The following is a 16,202-nucleotide window of genomic DNA, read 5'->3' as shown; positions in this document are numbered from 1 at the left end:
TTATAACTTAACTGAACAGAGGTCATGAACTCAATGAACTCCTGGTATTTTTTGACAAAAATCCAGACTACTGTATAGTGAATTTAAGCACACTAACACTAGATTTTTTTTTTTTTTAAATCATTAGAGACCCTTTAAAAATATTTGCAAGGTCTCAGCATGAGGAAAGTTACAGGTGTAAAGCTGTTTCAAGGAAGCGAGCTCCATAGAAGCCTGATAGATATTTTTCACCAATGCAAAAAAGTATTTAAGTCACTGCACTGACTGTACAAGCAGGTTCACAAAGACTGATGTTGCCACAGTTCTATCAAGAGCAGAAGAGATGCTTTAAAATGCACTCATCCTTTCCTAAACATACCTTATTAAGCTGATATGCATATATATGCACCAAAATGCGTGCTGTGATCTTTACATATAAAATTTTGGAGGAATGTCCTAAATTATTACTTTGAGTTAAGCAGATATCATGGGAGTGAAACTTTTTTTTTTTTTAAAGATTGCAGGAAAAAATGCAGACTATGTTTTATGGACACACTGTCAGCTCAGCTATAACCCAACTTGTTTTCCTTCTTTCCCTATATGAGCAAAGAGACAAGTTTTCTGGGGTTTTTGGTTGGTTGGTTGGTTGGTTTTTTGGCAACACATTTATACAGCTTTTTCCACAGAAAAACTCTGAACAGACTTTAATTATTACAAGACATTCTGGTAGTTATCCAGTATCTGGAAACGCTGAAATATCAAAGACAATTTAGGGTAGTACTTGGTATTAGAATGTTCTCTCTTAAGTGTTTAGGTTCTGTGTTTTTCTGGGGGAAAGGGGGGCGGGGGAGGTGCTCACAGCAAAAAAGATATTTGGTGAATAAAAACTAGAGTCTGTCTATCACAGATTACTTTTAATAGTCTTTAATAGCTATACACAAGTAATTCTTAACTACTGTTATAACCACTGTCTAGGTCTGACCCTTCTGTTCTATAATCACCTGGAAACACCTCAGACAATTGCAAAATCTCTTGGCCGGTGTCACCTCCTGATGAATCAGATTGCCTCAGCAAAGCAACAGGTTGCCTTTTCTTTGGAGATGTAATATAGTAACCAAAAGATGGCTGTAAAAAAAAAAAAGTTACCCCAGAATACAGCATGAGTAAATTTAATCATTAATAAATAGGTTCAGTGGGCTTGCAAAGCAGTTTCAGCCACAGTGCCTCCCCAGTTGGTGTTTGGCTCTCATACCACTGAGAAATAAAGTATCCCTCCTAGCATTGCAAATGCCTAATCCAAATACATACACTTCCAATATATACATAAAATAAACTAATAACTTATTTATACCAGTTAGACAAAAGAAAGTACATATGCTCTCATCATCTCTGAGCGGCAGAGCATGCCTCCATGCAGCCTCTGAATGCACCGGGACAAAACATCCCAACTCTACCAATTCAGCAGGACACGAATGAATTATACAAGCATATTTGACTTCTTCCTCCCATTGTACACAATTCCCTGCCTTTTTTTTTTTTTTTTTTTTGTCTGCAACACAGATGAGATACTGTCTACCAACAGCAGATAAAAAAAAGAGACAGGTATCAGATAGATGCAAGAAGCATACAGAAGTATGTTGGCAAGTTAGAGTCTAGGTGACTGCATTTTTACTGAAGCTGGGCATTTGCCTAGATAACACATCAACTATCAACAGCCATTCAAAGACACCCTCACTGTTCAGATACCCCTGTCTGAGCAGCTTTTCATTCAACTATGTGGATCATTTGCTTGGACCTCCAATGTGCACCCTGTATATGGTGTACTTTTCTCTCTCTAATCCTACACATAAATAGTTCCTGACCAAAAGGTGAAGATCAAGATTCATCGACAACACCAGCCAGCCCTTCACATCAGAAATTCCAAGTGAGAAACAAAAGCCAATCCAGACCTGTCACACATAGAGAATTTCCTTCACAAGTGAACTTAGAAAAGCAGTTCTCAGAAAGAATGTTACAATATATTAAAAAAAAAAAAGTAGTGCTAGTTGTTGTTGTTCTTGTCCTTTCCTTGTGCCTTAATACTAACATTAAGATACATACCCGTTTCACATCACTGCCTCCACCAAGACAACCAAGAGCTTCAGATCTCTGACCAAAAAACTCCCCCAAAGACAAACGTAAATAACTGGCATCTTTATCAAGATCAGATGTTCTCAGCAGAATGCAGCTATTGGCAGATTTCCACGAAGCATCTGCTAATTCAGATGCATTTAGAATGTCTACTTTTTCTGCCTGCAGACAAAGAGATTTCAGAAGTTGTAACTTGCAAATAAATTAGAGAACTATTCTGTTTACATTGAGAAAATTAGTTACCTGCACAAGTTTGTGTGCTTTCTCAAATTCTTCCTGGTCTTGTGCAATCATAGCTGCTGCTTCAGCTTAAAATCATAGAGAACATTTATTAAAATAAGGCATAAGTTATTAAGTGCTGTCATTTCTATTTTGCATCATGAAACTAAATTTTGAGGGACAATATTGCAATATTTAATTCTACATCTGAGACAGTCTGCTACACACTAGGAGTTATTCCATCCCATTATGGTGAGAAAAGTTCATATGAAATTCGTTTTAAAAGAGTACTCCCTGGATCTTCAGGAGCCAAAGTAAAATCAGCATTTAGCTAACTAGCTTAGTGGTGAATAAAGGAAGTCTCTTACGGCCTTAACCCCAAACCAAACTATAACTTTTCACAGGATATGCTACCCATACTAGCTAGAATTGAGCATCATATGGCTACTTTCAAACAAACTTTTACTACATTTGGTTTTGAAAATTACATCGAGGTGGTACCTGTGAATTGGAGCAAAAGAAACAGACTGGTTTGTACCAGTTCATGAAATACCTGTGCAAATTAACAGGCCAAACAAATCAATGCTTCTTTTAAATTCAAATGCTTGTATTATTTTCACAATTACCATTTACAGAACAATGAACACTTAAAGTCTCTTCACTAAAATGATGTGAAAAACTGCTGATCAAGAGATATTGCTCTACCACCTTATTTCAGTGTTAATGTATCATTAAGCCCATCAAAACTTATAAAATATGGGGCCTTGTACACACAGCATCCCTAGTCATAGAGGACACAGGGCAAAAGGAGGAATAAGTTAAGAATGGACACAAACTTGAAAAGTGAATACAGCTGTTGCCCATAAAATTACTTATGGGAAGTCACAATACATACTCTGAGGAAAGAAACAAAGTTGGAATAAATCTTTATTGAGTAATCCAACTGCGTTTCCTAAAGGCAACCTAGCACTATCAGTGACATATTGTTATATCCAGTTGATATAAGTCAACTTATCTTGATATCTAAGTCAATTATCAGTTCTTCCTTAATCCTCTGTATAAGCCATACAGCTCTCTGAAGACTTCCTGAAGCACCAAACTGTCAAGTGATCAATCCTGCACTATTCTATACAAGAATACACTGTATGCACAGTTTGCGGACAGAGATAGACATGTCATAAACGAGACTCAGAAGCATCAGATGTAACATTTCCTTTCTGCCCCTACAAATAAAATTTCTCAGCTGTCAAGCATCACACTTAAGCACTGCAGACAGACAGGCAAGCTAGCAGCCAGAAAAATGCTAACCACACTGAATCTGTAAACACACGTCTTCTACTGTGTGAACAGGTAAGCCAATCAGCCCAAAAGCAGAATTGCTTTAAAAACCCATCAGGTGAGAAAAAGCTAAACAGCCTTGGAAAAATTTACAACAGTCAAATATGCTAATCACTCGACAACCCAAGTCTGAGATACAGGAAAGTGTCTGAAAAATCCTGGCATCTGAAAAATAACGGAGGAGCTCTGCTTTACTGACATAGTAGCTAGGGAAGTTTCTACCAAATTGGATCAAATTTGCTTGTTCCAGTATAAAATCCCTACAGTGTTGAAAAATATTATTTCAACCAATCAACCCTGTTTGATCACTCATTCAAAATAAACAATTCTAGACAGCTACATATACAGCATTCTCTTTGAAAGAAAGAAGAACGTTGAGTGGACTGTGGACATCTTTAGAATACATCAGCCCATCCATATGTCAACTTTAGAAACTAGAAGAGACTAGGAGAAATACTGTTGCACACATTGCTTGAATCTGTCTAGTAAAACAGATGACCAGATGACATTTTGGTGTTAAGGAATTGATTTGCCTACAGCACTATGTGCATATTATCCAAGCCTGTATGACAAACATACAGACTCTCATGAAGATCAGTCTGAGACAGCTTAAGGAAAATAAACAACTTTTTAAGTAAGCAGAGGTTCAAAAAGCCTGGCATTTGTCAGAAGATGAGAGTCCTGTAAAGCCCCTCAATAAGCTCCAACATTTGTCAGTACCAGTACCATTTTTCAGCATCAAGACATTCACATGGGGTTCACAAAAAAGATCACCAGCTACTGAATTCAGCAGTTCTTTTCACATTCTAGTTGATTTTGTAGTAATTTCTTGTTTACAATTATTTCCTGTCTTATAACCATCATGCAATACAGAATGACTACTGTTTCCTTTTCTTGAAAGAAAGGATAACAATAATTAAACTCCAAAGGAAAAATTGTGGAAATGACAGCTACAGGAGTTACTTGTGCTCATACAATAGGTACCAGTGACACATGTTAGAATGCTTTTTGAAACAAAACAAAAGACTCTTTGTGGGAAGAGTAGGAAACATGGAAAGAAGCTATCAACTACAACTAATGATAATATCTTTATAGCCTACTATCAACATCAGCTTTCAAGTAATTTGTAGTATCTAAAGCCTGGAAGCTTTGCAACACCAAATACTGATTTGTTTGGGGGTGGGGGGAGTAAGTTTACTTAACACTATTACAGATAACAACAGCTAACTAAAAAGGAAAAGGATTACATACATCCAGTAATGAACTCCTCATTTATTTTATCATCTTCAGACAGATTTAAATCTTGTTCTTCATCAAATGAAGTATAATATGCAAGATCAGTCACCCATTTGCCTTCTTCATTTTGATAGACAATGCTGTGTGGTAAATCACCTGAAAAATATACGAAATGCTACACTGTTGATTAAAATAAAAAGGAATATGGCAAAGTCTCTTAAGTTTAGATTGAGTAGTTCACTTGCCAGAAGTCAACAAGTTCAAAAAAAAAAATGTAGCTCAAGTTGCTGCAACTGCAAGCTTAAACTAGTTTCATCATCAAATAAACAACAGTTAAGTGCAATATACAACAGTCAGTATTTTTTAAAACAAAAACAAGTCAAAATTTATTCATGCTACATTGGTTTTTATTACCAACTTATACAACTAAAGAAAAATGCATAGCTTACAGTTTTATTTCTGTTTCCATACAATGGAGTCTGGTCACAATTGTATAGATTATATCTAAAGCAACCTACCTTTGTCTGTTGTAGCTAAACTTATGTTCTCACAGCTGTCTGCAGTTGGAGACAGGTAAGTATCAGGAAGACCAACTTTACATTCAGTTGCATCTGTCTGAGGTGCATTTGCACTAAGAAGAACTTTAGGAGTGATGTAGTGTCCCAAAAATCCTCTTGCTGTGTGTAGTACTTCTGCATCAGAAGCAGCAGCCTGACACTCAGAGGACTGTATTTCTTGCTTTGGAAGGACATCCGAGACATCAGCTTTATGGCTGTCCAGGCACTGAAGATACAGTGAATCTAACTGCAACTCAGCAGCAGTGCAGGAATCTAGCACATCTCCAGTAGTCATGGAATTCTTAGAAAACAATAATCATTTGGAAAGTGTCAGAAGTGCAGTTAACTGTGCTAACAGGTCTAGGTACAAAATAGTCCAAGATAACTATGTTTGAAAAATATATCTAAAAACAAAGCGGTGTTATTAATTTTTTGTAAAGAAAGGCTGGGTGGTTAGTTCAACCTCTAATAAGTTTTCAAACGCACTGCCATCTTCTACTACAGTCTTGCTCTACACGATGAACAGAAATTTAAATGACAATTTCATACCAGTTGTCGTACTGCTCTGGGCAGCATTTCTTTTTGCACAGGACCTCCAGTTATCCCTTGATTTTGTGAATCTTCATCACTAGCATTTCCAGAGTCTACTCCTGTCACAGCCTGGCAAGTGTCAGGAACCCAAAAGTTCTCCTTTTAAAGAAAAAAATTAAGATTTAAGTTACACTTGAACAGATACACCAAAGAAAAAAAATTCTTAACACTACAGTTGTTTTTACAATGTTAAGAAATTCTCTAGTAAAGAGATTATCACACTTTGTTCGCTACTGTGCCACTGCCAGAGGCATCTCTAGCTGCTAGCACCACCACCAAGGACAATAGTTTCTGGCTATGCCACTCCATGCATCTGCCTCCAAGGGCATACACAGCAAGAAGATGGAGGATCTCTTCTTATTCCCTCTACATCCTTTCATTCCCTTTAACAAGGGCACCGTGCTACTCCTCTTCCCCTTCTGGTTGACCCACTGCTAGATGAGGACTCCAAATCCAACTCAGAACCTGTTGTACCTACCCCACTGCCTATCTACAATGGCAGTGAAGCAGGAACGTCTATCTTACACAAATAGAGAAGACCTGAGGTCACAGAGCAGAACTATGTTATTCTCACTCGTCAACCACCTATCCCTTTGTTCATGTACAGCCGTAGATCAGCAACTGGCAGCCTATGCAGACTACTTTTACAGGGTTAACACACCGCTTCCCATAGCTTGGAAACTCTGATGTCAGTTGGGAAATTTCTGAAATTTCAGAAGCTATAGTTCATTTAGCTGCTTAAATCAATCATACTTTCCCATTCTGGTCAAGCATGCAACTGCCAGGATCGCATCCATTGTTGCAAAGCCAAGAAAATGGAAAGGCACTTAACCCCCGGCAATCTGTTTGTAATGGAGCTAACTGCTGCTCAAACGCAAGCCACAAGCCAGCCAGTTGCTGCTCTACGCTTAACCTTTCACACACTAACTGATTATTTAAGAGACTTTTTTACTCTCTTGAAAAAACAAGTCTCTGTGATGCTACACACTTAATAAAACCTTGGACATTGCTATCCAAGATAATAAACCAGTGACCAAAAAGATTTTATAAACTAGTTGTATGATAGAAAAAGAAGTGCCAGCATGTTATCTTAATAGTTACAGAAACAAAAAATAAAACAGAATCAGTTACAGTTAAAACTGTAAGTCTAATTAAGAATAGCAACAAGTTAAACTACTGAAAGTAGTTTTGTCACAGAACCATCAGATTAAAATTAAGCAATTCCTACACAGACAATAGGCCCATCCTCCGTATATTACAAGCAAGTTACAAGTGAGATCAAAAGCCTTAGTTTCAGTTTAGCTGACCAGCTTGCTGGGGCTGGAGGGGACAGGGTAAAGCAAGTATTTTATGGGTGTTAGCTTTTTTTACAGAGATTTATCTCTCACCAAAAATTCTTTGCATTCAGAAGCTGGTAATCAAAATTAAAATCATGCCATCCCAAGACAATGGTATCAGTAGAGGCTTCTGCTTAGTTACCAATGATATAATTTCCCTTAGTGGACTTCAGAGGATCCCAAATGCTTATCTACAAACATTTTACCATCTCTGACACTAAAAACCACCACTAGGAAGCTGAGAGGGGAAGCAAGGTGTATAAGAAACATTCATACCTTAAAGCATTCAAGAGAATGCCTCAAACGTACAATAAGTTCAGACTAGCATAAACAATCCAAAACTCTAAAAGCAATTTTTACTTTTTTAATAAGGATTAAGAAATGTGGTGCTAAGTAGTCCAGCAGAAAAAGTCCATCTTCAGGAAATACTACTGATGCTATATTAATTACTGGATTTCTCTGAGGACAAGTCTCCATCATCCCAGAGAAGGGACAGAAATCCAGTCTTGGGAGTTTGGGGTTTTGTTTTGGTTTTTTTTTTCCCCCCTCTTTGCAAGATCAAGTAACAGAATTGACTGCACAAGCTTCTCTACCATAGCTGCTTATCAGGAGAAATGAGAAGGCGATGCACAGGACAAAGAGGAGTGTGAGGAGCAGGGTTAGACAGGGGTGGGAAACCTGAATGGAGACTTGAATAAAGGAGACATCATAATAGGAAACTCTTCAGCTTTGCTGCAAGCCTTCCTGACTAATGCCTCTTGGGACAGCCAGCTACTTACCTAATTCCATCTTATCTCATAAACAGCAAGACCTTCTGTAACAAGCAGATGAATCAGCTGCTAGCTCTGCTCTACAAGGAAGAGGAAAATAAATACAAAAATAGCTACCTAGGTTCTTTCCTTTTCTTTTTTTTTTTTCCCAGGAAAAACCTCGCAGAGGGAACATAAAAAGTCAGAAGCTCACTCAAACAGCTTTGTTTCTAGTTTAGAGCTGTATTTGCTATCTTTATATGTAAAGAGAATCCTTTGCTGTACAGGCTACCTGTTGGACAGTATTTGGGTTTGTCAGGAAAGACTTACAACCTAGTTCATCCTGGCAGACAACCCTCAATGATGCTAACATGTTTAAGGGCCATTGGGCATGCTGAGCTTTGAACTTTACTTTAAACCTACTTGAAGTAAGCCATTTTCAGAAAGCTTCAACGCTGTACAGCATTCTGAGAGTTTGTGAATGTCAGTGTCTCCTCTTGTCATTTCTGGTTCTATCAGCTGCTCAAAATAGGCTTCTAGTTGGTTATCAAAGAACTCTTCATCATCAATATCATCATCTATTGAAAGAGAAGAAAATATGCTATTCACTTTTCACAGACATTTTGTATCACCTGACATACTATCAAAGCAACTCCATAATTTTTAATACATTGAGTCTCACAATACACTCGCACAGTCAGAGCAGAATTATCCTGGTTTTCCCTTAAAATAATTGGGTCACAGAAACATGTAATTGTCTTACTCCATGACTAGTGATATACAGCAAAACAAGATGAGTATAAGCTAGCATTTTAACTCCCAGGCTATGAAGTGACTCATCTTCCTTCACATGATCTATACACCACCACATTCCAACTAGCAAATCGTATACATACCCATAAATTAAAAGTAAAATATATGTAACATTTTTCAAATTTCACAGAACGTGATTGAAGCATAGTTCTATATTTCAATGGCAAAAAAATGTTAAGTGCTATTACTAAGAACAGTACTATTCCTATTTGCCAAGAAGTTTTCCAAGATGCAATTTTTCTTGTTTTGGGGACGTGTTTTTAATTTGTGGGGGCTGGGGGGAGAGGAGAGTTTCCAGAGCTTTTGTTTGTTTTTAGAAGACCCAAACATCAGTCAGCTTCTTAGAGCATGGTTAAATGCACTCTTAAAACCATTGTAAAACATATTCCAAGAAGAAGTTTGATATCTTTACTTTTTATTCTTTCATTTCCAGGAAACAGTACCCTGTTTGTGTTTTTCCTTATTAAAAAAACAGTATACTCAAACAGGCCTTGCATTTATAAACTCACAGCTATGTTTTGTTTTCCACATAATTAAACAAATGTTCATTTTCAGGTTGCTGGTGATGGTTTAAGAATTCTCCATCAATTTTGTCTTTGGAGTATATTTCAATTCTTCACCCCAAAAAGGTAATTCTGAAGCATCTTCTCAGTATTTCCTTCTGCCAAAGAGGTCTACACAATGCCAAGAACATACAGGAAAAAAGTACATATATATACACACACAGGGAAGTCATCATTACTTTTGCATTCCCAGTTTTGCCAGTGCCCTGTACAAAGAGCCTGAGTTACAGAAGCACATTCTTTCAACAAAATGAGATTTAGTTGAATTGGAAGCTATGGATGCTCAGCAACTTTGGTATTACAGCAAAGCAAACAGGACCCATTACATTTGAGAGTCAATAAATGAAAAATCTGAATCATGGCTCCGTTTCCACATACGATACTGGAGAAGGTGGAGGGATTGCAGGAGGCTAAGTTTCTTCAATTTTTGAAAGAGGACTAATACCTATCCTCAGAACGAACATCCATAGAGTGCTTTAAAAATTACAGAAGGATTAGTTAGTTACCTGAATGGTAGACAAATACCTACAATTCAAACTCAAATTAACAACAACACGATAATTGTTTCAATCTCATTACCTATGTCTTGATTTCTTCTTTGTGAAACTAAAATAATAATCTGCTATCTTCCAAATAATGAGAAAGTAGATTAATCTATTTTACCTCTGATACCAGACACTTCCTCCTTATTTTTAGAAATGCTCAGCTGCCAAATTTACACTGAATACAGAATTGCATGATAAAAATCAGTACATTGCACACTGACCAGGAAAAATAAAAAGATCAGTTAGCCTCACCAGTACTGGAACCCTGAATAGGCAAGTATTTCCGTTTAACGACTACCAGCTCCTTAGGAGGGCAGTTAAAAGTAATTCCATCCCCTCGGGTGGAAAAAAACAGTATTTTTAGTCAGTAAATTATTAACTTCATTTTTATATGCTTAACACACAAGTGAAGTTATGCAACAAGAAAGAACAAGAAGACTTCAAAAGACAGTCATGACATCTGTAGATGTCATGGGAGAAACTCAGTAACCCTACTTGAATGCAGGGCTGCTTGATCTCAAGATGGCAGTAAACGTATTTATCACTCTGCCTTCCTCATTCTTGGTGCATCTGAGGACATACCCTGTTATCCTTCACATTATGTGCAGAGTCAACTGCATTTATAAAGAACAGCATGTTTGTCCTTCAGCAGCAGCCACTGGAAGGGCATGGAAATTTCAAAACTCTTGTTTAGTTATACAGAACTCAAGCTCTCACTTTTATCTCTACGGGTGACTAGACTTCTGACTTGGGGGTCACCCTGCATGTGTGGCATCTAAAGAGAGTTGAACTGAAACTCAAGTAAAAGTTAATTCTAACTGCATGTACATATTCTTCGTCATAGAAGTTTATCTATTAATCTAAACTGAAACTGTAGCTAGGGTTACCACTTTATTAAATGAATGCCCACATTTCTGCTGGTATTTTTGATTCACAGTAACTGAGGACTGTTTAATTTTTTAGATTAAACTTCCAATTGTGATCTTCTCTGACAAATTCCATAGCCACCTACTCCTATTACAATTTTAAAACAGCCAGTTTCCCAATGAACACAATTTTCTTTAATATTCCTAATATTAGTTTTTGATCAGGCGTAATCCTATATTAAATACCTCAGTAAAACAATACCTTTCTTCTCAAGTACGCAATAACATTGAGTCAGAATTCTAGACTCAACTACCCAAAGTTATAAATACACTTACCAGTGGAATCTTCTTCTGAGCTTGCAAGAGATGAGAGTTTCTCATTTTCCAAAAAACTTGAAAGGCTATTGCTAAGATGATCACTTGAGATTTCACCTTCTATCAGCTTTTCAGAAGGTTCAGATGGACCAACCTGTGAAAAGCATCCATACAGAAATGTTTCTAGGAGTTACTAGCTATTCTATAAATTCAGCTAATAATAAACAATTAATGAGATTAATAATATTCCAAAACTTCCCCCCCCTTTTTTTCTTCCCCTACTTATCCCAGCAAACATTCTAGTTTCAATGGATTTTGCCTGCTAGCTTCCACAATGGATACATGCAAGAAATACAGGCATCATAACGGGGAAAGGGAAAAAGTATCTGAATGACACCAAACTTAAAAGACCTCAAAAATAAAATACTGAACCACTGCATTAAATAGTTTACACTTGAAAAAATTGCCCCCCCACTCATTAAGCTGCAATCCTAACTTAAAAGTACAAAGACAACTCTCAATAGTTTCTTATGCTGCTAGAACAGCGCTTCTTCAGAAATCATACATCCAGATCCACCCTTTGTTGATAATTTCTTCAAATGAGCATACTAAATTACTTATAAAGTAGTATTTCAGCTGAATCTAGCTAACTGTAAATATTGTATCTTTTATACACCTGAATGATTTTTAAAAACAGCACGATGTAACGTCTGTTTTGGATTTAGTCTCAGATTCTTTGTGATAAACAGATCATCTTTGACACACAGCAAAAAAAGCCAAAGTTCAGAAAGTAAAAAATTTGAAAGGGACTCGAATTATGGTTTTCAGATGACAGCCTGTGAGCGTTCAACTGCAACTCACTGACCACTGTGGCCCCTAGAAAAATCAAATGAAAGAAAACTAAATCAATATAGTAAATACCAGCTGACACATTACAGAGTACATATCGGACAGCATCTGGCTGCAGCCTCAGGCATATTTTCTATGAGGGCCACAAGATCTCCCATTCCTGTCTGCCTTGTATCTCTGTGCTCATAATTGTCAGCTTCTCTAACACAGTAGATGAAAACAGGTGAAGCATAGCCCTACCTGTCAATACCTACAGCTATTTGCTAGCTCTGGGATAGACACAAGAAAAAAAAATAAAATACAGAGGGAGCAGGAAGATTATGTTCTTACAAATGGTGCAGTTTTTAATGTTGAGGACACTGAAGAAGTCATCTGAACTAATATTCCTCAAAGTAATTAACAAGTACAGGGGGAAGTCAAATCAGGTTGATACTGTCTACTTCAATTTCCAAAAGCATTCCAAAAAGTTCCTCAAAAGGCTTTTCACTAAGCTGAACTACAACTGGGATAAAATGTAAGGTCCTTACATTGATAAAGCACTACAAGACAGCAGAGGCTAGGAATAAACAACAATTTTCACAATTGAGAAAGATTAGGTGGAGTCATGCTCCCATGGTACTAATTACGTTAAGTGATCTGCAAAAAGGAAGCAAAGTGAGGCATGACACATTCAGCACACTAGCACTGTTACAAACTTAAAGCGTACACGACATAAGACAATAAACACAGTTCAATTCCCTCCCTCCTCCTCTCACAGAATTAAGTCTATTACAAGATTAATAGTAGAAAACCTTTAATTTTACTGTATTTAGAAAGGCTTTCACCTTGTTATTCTTACTGTCTGGAAGAATACATATTCCAGTTGACAAATCTGAAAAAAAAGAATGTAGTGTAATCAGTATTTTATTATGTTCTTATGTTATACTACTAAGTGCTAACTATTCTGTAAGATAGCAGACCGAGCCTCTTGAAGGTTTTAGCATACGCCATAAAAATAACCCTGAAACACACACATTATCACAATACCAAAGTTTACATGTTCTTATAACAATGATCTAAAGTATCTGGGAGTAATTAAAAAGACAGGACTTCATCAGGGCTAGAACTGTAAACATTATGAAGGACAATTACTGCCTTAAGGATTTCTATAAGGCAGTGAAAAAAAAGTAAGGAGACCCAGGTTGCACTAGCAGAAGTAGGAACAAGTGTTCTGTTCCACTGTTGCATTTCACCTACTGAGTGAATTCTTTTTTTGGATCACCTGTAAGCAGCTTCCACTTGTCTTTGTGTTATATCCACCCATAATCCAATTGCAAGTCCCACAAAACAGAGAACATTTTAGACATGCACATACAGATTTTAGCAAAAAAGGTTCCTAATTCTTAAGTAATAGATGGGAATAAAAGGCAATTTCTGGACTAGAATCCTAAACCTTGAATAAACAACAAGTTAAAACCAACCAACTAAATACCATCAGGCACTATCAAGTTCAAACACTGGGCACTCCCAGTTTTCCAAAGCATCATTATTTTTGTTGCCATAGTTACTGCCACTTCCTCAAGACTACAATAGTAAGTGACTGAAGTCAACACTTCACTGTTAGAAGTGTGTTTTATAAGGGCCCATTTATGTTACAAACCATAGTACTTTCTAATTGAACATGTTCTCTATTAAATTATTAATACCTCATGAAAAGCTATGCAAATATTCAGATAAAGCTTAGAAAAGGGTAATGACTAGAAGTATATATTTACTAAGCATACTTACTGAATTTTAAGGAATGAGCAGAATTTAATCACAGGACTGGCATTAGCAAAAAACCCAAACAAGTTTAATATCAATAGCCACACTTTTAAAATAAGTTACAGAATATTATTTTGCTTCCACTACTCTATGCATACTTCAAAAAAAGCAGTTTTCACAGCAAGTATTCCAAACTACTTTTTCATGCATCATCTCACTAGAAAAGTATGTTTCCAGCTTCTACAGCTGCAGTTAAAGATCATCTATTACAGGTTGGAATAGGGCAAGAAGAGAGACATTAGTTAAAATACAATCTCATGGACTTACACCTACTGAAAGAGAAGGGGTAGAAAACAACTTACACACACTTTTTCCACACGTAAAGTTCCTGAAATTAATTCAGATTCCTACTAGCATTCTAGTTATGGTATTTTATAGCAAACATTATTTTCACCAGCTTCCTGTCTAGCTTTGTACTTTGGGAAGAAATCTAGGAACACAATGTCAACCACAGCTTTTTGTTTTCAGTTTGTTCAAATTGAAGAAATTATTTTTCAAAACCCACTTACACTATGCCATAAAACAGTGAAAGGGTCAAGAGAAGACATCTATAGCATTAAAAGCTAATTACACTGAGAATAAGTATACAATTTTTCTCAAATTTTAATACCTTCCAATCGTTCAAGTGGCAATGCCTCAAGTAAGGTACCTTGACTGCGATTTGAATGTTCAATGACATTCTGATCTTTCTCTCCATATATTGAGTGGGATTCTTTCAAACTAACAGAATCTGGCTGAGGTTCTTTAACTTGTGTAGCAACTTCCCTAGAAAGAGAATTATTTCAATGAAAAAAATCACTCAGTGAGATATACAGATCAACATTAGTATACAACATCTCTCTATATGAAGATTTGATAAATTCTCCAGTTTTAATGCCTTCATCTCCAGGAAGCCAGCTGTTCCCATTAATACAGATTCTACAGACCTATTACCTGTCATTTTACAATAAACGAATAAATATCAAGATTACAAGGGCTTCAGTTTCACAATCCGAAGTGTGAAACAGCTAGTGAAATTTAATGTAACATATACCTCTCTACTTTTTTCCGTTTGTTCCTTTCTCTTTCCTTTCTGCAAAAACAGTGAAAAGTGTAAGGGGGAAAGGGTCTATTCCAGGTGAGTTCCATGATCCATTTGAGAGCAAGTCAAACCCTAGACAAGATTTTCTTAAGTCCACAATATCAGCATGCCTTTTGTAACATTAAATTAGGGACTAAATCATAAAGAACATGACTTATTGAAATTCCATATAGTTCTGTTAAATAACAGCTTTTATAATTCTGCAGGAAAGTTATTTTTCACTTCTGGTTTCATAGGACTTCCACACAGACAGGTAAGTTAATCATGTAAGATGTTAAAATTTCCACATTGAGTGAACTGAACCATACTTTTGCTTTAACATTTTAGATATATAAATAAAACTAACATTTGAAAGTCTAAAATGCAGTTATTCCATGTTTTGTATTTTTTTTACTTGAGAACAATCGAGATGCTGACTCCCTCTCTTAAATCTTATATTCTTTGTTATTATAGGGACATACAGCCTATAGTGCAATTTTATCAGTGAGAAAGATGCACGTTGTGGTTTATATCGCAACAATAGGAACAAATTTGACCTTGGCTAGAATAACCTATGCAACAGCTTCCAACACTTCCAGCAGTTAGTAATGCTCTCTAAATTATTTCACTAACACTAGTGTTCTCCTAAGAAATAGCAATCACTGAGGCTACAAGGAAGCTAAATTTAATAGAAATTTATGTTCCTTTCTGTATGCAAACTGCATGATACTTACTTGGAACAGATTTAAATCAGTGCAAACTATTATTCACACAGATAACATAAACCAGAAACATCAGCTTAATTCTAGATTATGTAATGTAAACTAGGTAAATACAAGCCAGATTCAAATAAGTCAGTCATGCTTAGGAAATTTTTAATTAGTGTGATAACAAAACAAAACATCATAGTTTAAAAAAAAAAAAATCATTTCTAAAGATTCATTCCTGTCATGTACATGAAGCCCAATTAGTCAATTAAACAGTTGTTCATGTAGGGCTGTACAGCATAAGTGGTAGCATTGCACAGGATGCTTCCACGTAGCCTGCCACTATTCCTCTTCAGAAAACATGGAGGAGCTGTTTTAGTAGGAAAAGCTGCCCAGGCCGCCAAACACTCTAAGCTAACAGGCTAATGCACAGCTGAGCTCTCCAGTTACTGCCATCAAAAGGCCAGTAGAAGAAGCTGCTGCTGAGGTGAGCAATTCAATTCTTAAGTATTCCATAATTAGCTTATAGTACATATAAATCTACA

General features: G+C 36.5%; 1 protein-coding gene across 2 annotated transcripts in view; it reads right to left on the bottom strand.

Moving 5' to 3' along the window:
* CEP192 (centrosomal protein 192) overlaps nucleotides 1–16,202 on the bottom strand; it is a 73,415-nt gene that overhangs the window by 55,991 nt on the left and 1,222 nt on the right. For both annotated transcript variants that reach the window (XM_050891712.1, XM_050891713.1), the window contains exons 3-12: nucleotides 14,501–14,655; nucleotides 12,912–12,958; nucleotides 11,260–11,392; nucleotides 8,560–8,714; nucleotides 6,009–6,149; nucleotides 5,421–5,760; nucleotides 4,918–5,058; nucleotides 2,353–2,417; nucleotides 2,080–2,271; nucleotides 981–1,104 (exon numbers count right to left, since the gene is read on the bottom strand). In XM_050891712.1, the coding sequence (XP_050747669.1) occupies nucleotides 981–1,104; nucleotides 2,080–2,271; nucleotides 2,353–2,417; nucleotides 4,918–5,058; nucleotides 5,421–5,760; nucleotides 6,009–6,149; nucleotides 8,560–8,714; nucleotides 11,260–11,392; nucleotides 12,912–12,958; nucleotides 14,501–14,655 (1,493 nt within the window). The remainder of the gene's footprint in view (nucleotides 1–980; nucleotides 1,105–2,079; nucleotides 2,272–2,352; nucleotides 2,418–4,917; nucleotides 5,059–5,420; nucleotides 5,761–6,008; nucleotides 6,150–8,559; nucleotides 8,715–11,259; nucleotides 11,393–12,911; nucleotides 12,959–14,500; nucleotides 14,656–16,202) is intronic.

This window comes from Gymnogyps californianus, chromosome 2 (genome assembly GCF_018139145.2).
Source record: "Gymnogyps californianus isolate 813 chromosome 2, ASM1813914v2, whole genome shotgun sequence".
NCBI lineage: Eukaryota > Metazoa > Chordata > Aves > Accipitriformes > Cathartidae > Gymnogyps > Gymnogyps californianus.
The sequence above is the reverse complement of the archived record's forward strand: the minus strand, read 5'-3'. Positions and strand labels throughout refer to the sequence as shown.